Source organism: Emydura macquarii, unplaced genomic scaffold (genome assembly GCF_026122565.2).
Source record: "Emydura macquarii macquarii isolate MOO-44397 ecotype Brisbane River unplaced genomic scaffold, CSIRO-AGI_Emac_v2 contig_1146, whole genome shotgun sequence".
Lineage (NCBI taxonomy): Eukaryota > Metazoa > Chordata > Testudines > Chelidae > Emydura > Emydura macquarii.
The window spans coordinates 7,469,054-7,478,104 of record NW_027131283.1 but is presented as its reverse complement, the minus strand read 5'-3'; the positions used below and the strand labels follow the sequence as shown (position 1 = coordinate 7,478,104).

General features: G+C 43.6%; 1 protein-coding gene across 1 annotated transcript; it reads right to left on the bottom strand.

Moving 5' to 3' along the window:
* GPR6 (G protein-coupled receptor 6) lies at window positions 1-1,508 on the bottom strand. The gene has a single exon (XM_067546770.1). It carries the CDS (start codon window positions 1,386-1,388, stop codon window positions 405-407), a length of 984 nt encoding a protein of 327 aa, XP_067402871.1. The 5' UTR covers window positions 1,389-1,508; the 3' UTR covers window positions 1-404.
* Window positions 1,509-9,051: the final 7,543 nt, after the last annotated feature.

Below are 9,051 nucleotides of genomic sequence, written 5' to 3'. Positions count from 1 at the left end.
CAATGTATTTATTTCTTTGTGTACAAAATGTTATAATTTATCAATATGGTACAGCAAAATATACTCACACATAAACACAAAATACAACATTTCAGTTCCCTTCTCTCTGACCTTGAAAGTGGCAACACTTGACTCAGCAGCTAGGAATAAAGTGCTATAATTAAGCAGTATTGGAATGTCTTCATCTTACAAACCTGATGTACAATTTGGTATGCAATCACTTTTTTTTACAGAACTGAAAGCTTTGTACCTGAACATTCCAAAGAATATAAATATATATACATAAAGTGCTAATGTTTAAGCTTGTTTTCAACAACTTCACAACATGGATCTAGTTCATAACAGGCACTGTAATTCACTAAGTAGATTGTCTCTTTGGGCAGCATTACAAAGAGAAAAGTCACTTAGACATCACTGGGCGATCTTGAACGAAAGGACACTTTAGACTGAAAGCAGCCACAAAAAAGAACCCACATAGCCCTCTGAATTTCTTGGTTTCTGTAGGCATAAATGATAGGGTTGATCATGGAGTTGTAAGTAGCAGGAAGAAGTGTGGCATAAGTGTACACAGAAGGGTAGTCAGGATCTCCAACTATACAATAGATAGCAAAGGGTAACCAGCTTGCTCCAAAGGTCCCAAGAATTATAGCAAGTGTCGAGACTCCTTTTTTAGTAGCAACATAGTGAGATGCAGTCAAAAAATGTTGCTGGAGGGCTATCTGATGTGCATGTCTACAAACTATTTTGCAGATTTTAATGTACAGATGGAGCATGACGATAAAAACGAAAAAGAAAGAGGCAGACAGTAAAGTCAGGTTACTTTTGGTCAAGGGTCTGACAATGCTGCAGGATGAATAGTCATCTAGACAATTCCAGCCTAGAACAGGTAGTAGTCCCAAGCAGAGGGACACTCCCCAGGTAACGATCAGCATCATATGAATGCAGAGGACAGTCTTCTCTGAGTAGTAGGTCAATGCATTGTACAGGGAAAGGTAACGGTCAACTGTGATGGCTAACAAGCTACTCACAGAAGCCGTGAAGGAGGCAACTAGAAATCCAACGGTAATAAGGCTAATGGTCTCTGACTGGATCACATATTGAAAAACAAAATTCAGAATCAAGCCAAATCCGGCCAGCAGGTCCGCGGTGGCAAGGCTCCCAATCAGCACAAACATAGGGGTTCTCAGGCTGGGCGTGTAGAATATAATGGCAACCACGATGGCATTTTCACAGGCGATGATGGTCCCGGAGATGCAGAGCATAACGTCCCAGGGGTTGATGGCAAAGGTGGGGAGCTGAGAGGAGAGCTCCAGAGAAGAGTTGCCATCGCTGGCTTGAATCCGGGCGAAAGCGGCCCCGGTTCCGCTGAGCGAGCCGCTTTCGTTCATCGCTGCCGAAGCCAGGCGCGCCGCCTGCGAGCAGAAGAGGCGAGCGGAGGCAAAGCAGCAAAGCTCAAAGTGAGCCGCGGGTGCTGCTCCCGGCTACCTTCCTCGGGGGCGGGCGGGGAGGACAGGACCACACGGGCTGGGGGGTGACGCCTGAGAGGGGAGGGGGCGGGGGGCGGCAGAAAGACCCGGGACAGCCACCGCCACCGGGGAATCACGGAAGAAAGGCGGCAGCGGCTGCGCGGAGCCCGGCCCGGAGCTCAGCGCCCCTGACCATGGTGCTGAACCCGCGCCCGTGCCAGCCGCGGAGCTGAGCCCAGCCGAGCCGAGCCGAGCCAAGGCGCTCTCCGCAGCCGGAGCTGGGGAGCAAGCGCTGCCTCCGGGCCGGCCTCTGCTAGCTCAGAAGAGCCGCGATTCGGCGAGGGCGGCCGCACCGGGTCCTGACGTGGGAGCAGGGCTGGCGGGCGCTTCTCAGGAGCGGGGCCGCGGCGGGCTGCCGAGCGGGGCCGGGGCCGGGCTCTCTGCCTTGGCGAGCAGGAGCCGGAGCCGGAGCCGAGCCGAGCCGCAGGCAGGTGCTGGAGCAGGCGGGGGCGGGCGGGCAGCTGCCGCCGCCTGCCGTGTGTGTGTCAGAGTGGGGGAGCGCGGGGCGCCGCGCGCGGGCTGGGACCGCTCCGAATGTGACGTCAGAGCGAGCCGAGGGCAGGGGCAGAACTCCGGCGGCACGTGGCCCCGGGACCCGCGCGGAGGGGAGAGCGGGAGCCGGGCACAGCAGCCGCCGAGCAGGGCAGGGCGGAGAGAGCAGCACGCGCGGGAGGCGGGGGGACAGTCAGCAGGGAGGGAAGAAGCGGGAAAGGAGGAACATGAGGAAGGGCAGGAGCAGGGGGCGCAGAAGCAGACCTGAGGGCAGGAGGAAGGCAATACTGAGGGGGAGGGGAGGGAAAGAGGTGGAAGAGGCACAGGGGGTTAGAGGGCCGCAGATGGTCAGGATCGGGGCAGAGGGGCCGCAGAGTGAAGGGCTCCCGTCCCTCCCCTCTCCCTCGTGTACAGCAAACAGCAGAGCGCTATTTCTGGTGAGCCCCCTGGAAGAAGCAGCACCGTGGGCGCCTTTCTGGGGGCTTTTAGACTCTTCCTGAGTAAGAGGCGCTTCCAGGGGCTAAGATGAAGGCAGAGAAAACCATCCCCACCGCTTCCCCTTTCCCTCTTCGCGCCATCTGGACAAGCTAGCCCATTGTGTGTGTGTTGGGGGGAGAAGAGACACTTTACTGTGCGGGTCTCAGTGTGATTTTCATTCCTGAATATTTAGGCATTTCGAGCCCAGCCCCAGTGGGAACCAAGGAAAAGCCATTTCCTATCTTTACAACAGACTGTGCCCTGTGAATTGTCACCCCACAAAGCAAACGGCAATAGCCAGAGTGAGAACTTTGCTGCAACATGCTACAGAAAGCAGGGGAGTTTTCCAGGTCATTCATGGACAGCACAGCTTCCAAGTGCTTCTCTCACAAATAATGTTTAAGACAAACAATACATCCACATCATTGACTGCATTGAGGGCTTTGAAAGGGGGTGCACAGTTTATGCAAATATCGTCTATTTCACATAAAGAGGGGTCTGACATCCCTATCTAAACACTTATTATCTAAATAACCACAGTTCAACACCATTCACCAACATAATAGTGAAATTAAATGAAACCATATGTATACCACTGGCTCTCCCAAATATTTAAAAAAAACCAATCAACCAGGAAACCCACATACACTCAACTAAGAACTATCAAAACAATGTCTGAAAGAGCAATCCAGAGATGCAGCCTTTGAAAAACAACTTTATCTGAAGTGAAAAAGAGATGCTGTAGTTAAAATTACATCTCTATTATGATTCTCCCCACTCAGAAAGGTATGAAACAGTCTGCTGAATATTCCTTAGGCAGAAGAGATTCCATCTCCAATATTCACTTGTGTTTTGTCTGCATCCAATTAATTTTCATTATTCTTGGATAAAGGACGATTATTAAACAATAAACCTTTTCTTCTGACCTAAACTCAGCCATCTGATAGGTACAGTTCTCAAGCTGGTTAATACCAAACAAAGATTTAGCTAAAAGATAAAACCTAGAGCCAGAGCCCGATTTCCGGTTAGGCACGTGCCTCAGGGAGCTGGCTTTCTAGGGGTGCCTGAGCAGTGGCTGATTACCACACAGGCCAACAGGGTCATGCTCAGGGGTCCCAGCCAATTTGCGGGTCCGCTCATTGGTGAAACTTTTTTCACCTTGCTCTTTCCCCTTTCCCCTTGCTTCTCCTCCTCTCTCCTGGGGCACTGCCCTGCTCCTCCTCTTCCCCCTGAGGCCCCACCTAGTGGCCAGGCCTGAAGCTGGAGCCCAGAGGTGAGCATATTCCCCCTGCCCAGAGCTGGCTGAGCTGGTAGTGGCAATAAAAATAATAATAATGGAAGTTGTTGTTTGGATTCCAGTTCATAAACATTCTCTTAATTTTCCTTTTCCAGTGAGAAATAACATTCCAAGGATGACAGTCTGCTTAACGATGTGGATACCACCACAATTTTTCCTAAGACTGGCCCCAAAATGATGTGATCACAATGGATAGAAGTTAATTACATTGGCAAGAAGGGATTGTTTTTCAGGCCCACTTTTTGCCATCTTGCTTTCAAATACAAGTAGCATCCAATATGTGCCCTCTATAAAAAGATAGTAGCTGGGGAAATAAAGTGCAGATATTTGTTTCATACTGATTACTGTCTCAAGCAATGCCAAGCAAGGATATCCAACAGAAAGCTGTCATCTGCAGCATAATAGCTTCAATCAAACAAACCAAAAGGTATCTCTGAGTCTGGAGGAACTTGTTTGTTCTATAGCTGTTAAGCAAAATCAGGTGGAAATAAAATAATATCCTTCTGTTATGGAAATGTAACACAAACCATTTTAGACACTATTTTAAAGAGACCCACTGGAAGAACAGTCCAAGTGGGCAAAGTACATAGCCTGTGCCAAATAAAAAGCTATACTATTAAAAGGGAATTAGAATTTCAGTGTACATCATTTCCATTCTGCACTAATACACCAAAGGCTAAATCTTATTGTCTGGACAGTCTATGGGCACCCTCTTGCATCTCTGTGAATAAACAGGGCAGTGGCTTCCCAGGCTTTCCAAATCTATATATCAGCATTTCTAAAAGGCCTATCATCGGAGTATCAAGGCATTACCATGCCATCTAAGCCCATGTCTACAATACCACTTATGTTGGCAAAACTTATGTTGCTCAGGGATGTGAAAAAAACCTTGCATTTTGCTGTGATGCTTGTAGTACCTTTCCCAGACCTGAAGAAGAGCTCTGTGTGTCTCAAAAGCTTGTCTCTCTCACCAACAGAAGTCGGTCCAATAAAAGGTATTGCCTCACCCACCTTGCCTCACAAACTCAAATGATAAGTCATCTCTGAAAAGGAAGTGTGTGACATGCCTTTCACTATACAGCATGGACATCCATGTCACAAATTGCTGCACATAAATTATTCTCAATTAAAAGACATTTTGCTCATTGCTGAAATCTGGAGATAGGAATGACTTATGAAATCATTTTTTTCACGTTTATTTCTAATTGTATGCCAAATAAAAGAATTTGCTGTTCTTTGAAGTTTTGGCCTGCCAGTCTGAATGTCATGGAAACAGTTTCCTTTAAACTATATTATAATACGTATCATTTATATACAGTAAAACTGGAAGCGCTGAATTCTTGGGTCCACTCTAATGGTGCAAATCTGCTAAAAAGCCTGCTCAACTGACTCATGAGAAATCCTTTTGTGTCAGAAGCATTGCCAGTTGGGTCTGTACCTTCCTCCTTTATAAACCTTGATATAGGAGTCACTGAGTCGTTTTCAGGCACTAAGGATTGTAACCAGGGTATTTCTACAGCTCAGCTATGCCTGGCTGCTGGAATGATCCCTTTTGGCCAGGCAACTGGGTATATCTTAAAGCAGCCTCAAGGCTGGTCTAAGTTATGCCTGGAACTGGCTATCATCCCCCAGATGGCCTCAGGATCAAAAGAATATATAAAAAAGGTAGTTTAGCTGCACCAAGTGTATACTGTCTGCAGGGGATGATGAAGCTTAGAATCTTCAAAGCTCTGGGCATCAAACGTGTGAAAGCAAGTCTAGTTATGGCTCGAGCTGCAGATAATTTGAATGAAACAAAAATCCTCCAAGGAGAGCTAAATTATACCCTGGATGGTGCTCTCAGGGGAAGCATGGATGCTGGCAGGTGAATCCCCTGCCAATCAGTTCATGATGCATCTAAGTGAGTCAGGGGAAACAGGCAAGAAACACACTGTTGCTCCTCTAAACAGAAGTGCATTTCTAACTTATTTACTGCTCATTGCAGCATACACTAGCCTGTTAGGCTTATGGCGAGCATCTTGCTTTCCTTAAGTCTATTTTTACTTGAGCATCTCTCTTGAGTGTTATGGAGAGTTTCTGAACAAGTTTGTGCAAGAAGATGTTCCCTAAAACTTACCTAGCCAGATGCTTATATCACATACATCATTGTGCTATCTGAGCAACTTTCCCCATTTCCCCATAATTCCCTTATGCTCTAAAGCAGCACAGGCAGTATTTAGTTCAGAATGTCCAAGTACACATAATTCTTAAAAATGTTAATATTTGCACTGGGAACTGTTTATATTTCCAGATGTACTTTAAATATGTCTGTGCATCTCCATAGTGTATCCACATAAGGGTGCCTATGTTGCGCCATTATTTAAAGTAGGAGTGAGGTAGAGGGAGACCATATATTTGCACCTAAATTGGTCTTATTTCAGCCAGTGTCAGGAAAGAAGATTTCAGAGGAGAGGGTGAGCCACGGTAAACCTGCTTTTCTTTTTATCTAGTCATATTTTCTTACTGAGATCTGTATGCTACACCATATTTCTATTGGGCAGCTATAATTATTATTTATTATATAAGGAAATTTCCTAAAATAAAATAATTATAAAACAAAATCCTTACCGAAAAGAACTATAAATGAAAAACGTATTTACATTCTTCCATCTGTTCTGAAACATAAGAAATATTGTGGTATCATTTTAATAAGCCATTAATTTTCTTTAATTATGTATTAATTAGATAATATGTGTAAAGATCTCTGACGATAAAAAGTAGTCCATAAAAGTGCTAAGTATTATTACTGACTATTTGCAAGTTACTTACTACCAATTGGTTTATATATGATTATTTGGAACAAAGCAAATCTTTAAAAATATCCCATTTCACTCTTCAGTAGCACACTTGAAATACAGAAGAGTCATTTTTCTCTCTCCAACATAAGGAATCCTTAAAATAAAGAGAGAAAGAATGGGATACACAGATGGTGAACTACACAGTGCTGACATTTCAGATATTTCCATCCAGCTGGCATGAGAGAGCTTTTTAAACATTTCACAATCCATTTATACATCTTAAAGTGTGAGTGGTAAGCTTACCTCATCATCTTGTGTCACTCTTTACCAGCATCTTGTTAACATTTCTCCTTTGCTGATTCTTTAGATTTTCATACAGATTCTACCAGCATATGTACTGCACCACTAAAGCTACTAGTAAAAAGCAAACCAGGTGACATATGGAATAAATAATAGAATAATTAGAATAATACTGGATACAGAACTTTCATCTCATCTTACACAATCACATTTTCTTCTTCATACATAGTTTTCCATGTGGTTTTATGGCTATGCTTCTTGTTGAAGTATAAAAGAATGCTGGTTGCAAGGTTAGCCTTGGGTCTTTCCTCCCATTTTACAAGCCCCTGTTTTGCTTTTTCCTCTCTGTGTATGTTGTATACAGTAATTATTTTACTAACACTACTGTAAAATCTTTTTACTTATTGTGTAACTGTGCTATATATGATTACATAAGCACAGAAATACAACTATACAAATAGCCATACCACCAAAATATAACTATACAAATTGTCATACCACTTATTTTTAGTTTTCAGCATGTGTTTAGGAGACATCTTTTTTTACTACACAAATAAAACTGCATTTTTCAAATGGATTTTTATGAGCAGTTGTAGTAGTCACATTTTTTTTTGAACTGCTGGCATTATGGATAGGGCCAAATTCAGCCCTGGTGTAAGCAGGTGAAAAATCTATCAAATGACATTGCATCTGCTTACTTGAGGGATGAACTTGGCCCAGGCTTTAAGGCTATGTCTGTATTGCCCCACAGTTCAGACTACAGGGGTGTGATGAGCAGGGCACACCAAAGTACTGCCCTGTAACTCTCCCATGTAGACACTGCAGGCACAAACTAAAAGGTGACTAGTTCACATTAATGTATTCCTCTTCGAAGAGAATTACATTCATGTGAACTAGGAACCTTTTAGTTTGTGCCCATAGCATCCACACAGGGGAGTTGCACTTTGATGCACACTACTATTTGCACCACCCTAGTTTGAATGGCAGGGCAGTGTGGACCAGGTCTAAGTTGAGGCTGTATTTTTGAACAATCATGCATTTTTTTCACTTTGAAAAGAAAATGTAAAAATATATAAATAAATGCAGAAAATTAAACTGAAGTATAACTAAAAATATCTTGCATTAATATAGGACCTTTCATTCATGGATCTCAAAATGCTTTATAAACAATAATGAAGCCTCACAATTCCTCTGTGAGATAGGTAAGTGTTATTATGTCAATTTAAGGATGGGTAAAGAGAGAGGTCAATTGACTTCCTCAAGGTCAATCAGTGACAGAAACAGTACCCAGGAGGCCAGACTTATAGTCCTCTGCTCTTCCCACTAGAATAATTACACAGGCATCACTCAGATCTGTTGAAACTTGCAGCTAAAGCAAAATATTAATCTCTTAAATTCCATTAACTGTTCTGCAATATAGTCTGGAGAGTTAAGACAAACTGTCACACAATGGTCTAATGCATGTGAACTGTTGGTCACAGACACAGATACCATGAAGGGGGAAAAAAAAGACAGACTCAGGAGCATTACATATACTGGCAGTGTTGGGGGAAAGTGTGAAATAATTTTAGATCTTGTAGTTCCTGAAACTGCTTAAATTACAACAATTCCTATAGAAATTTCATAACAATAGTGCCCTCCACTAAAGTAAACCACCCAAGCCTTTGTCCAGGCTGAATAAAAATCTTTCCAGGTTGGTGTGGGTCTCTCCCAGGCCAAACTAAGTTTTTCAAGGCTGGAACATATCTCTGCCTCAGCCAATTTCCAGGCTAACTTTAGTCTCAAGCTTAATGTCAATCAAAGCTGGAACAGGCATCTGCCTAACCCAGGCTCCCAGACCAAAGAGACTCTTTCAAAGCTAGATCCTGCCGAACAGCAATCACTTTCAGTGACAGACCACTCCATCACACTCATGCAAATCAGATTTTAATTGAACTTTATAGCTTTCATACTAAGTAATAAAAAGGTTCTACACATTCAAAGTGTTTTTAAAAAACCACTGTTCCTGAAACTTTACCTGTTGATCTGATGTTTCTTTGAGTCCCTAAACAATAACATAATCTTTACAATGCTTAAAGTTTCACACATTCACTCATCTTTGCTATGTCTTGGCCAGAGGACAAGCTTTGCAACATAAATGATTTTTAAAAACTGATCAAATTTCACTGAGATACAACAACCA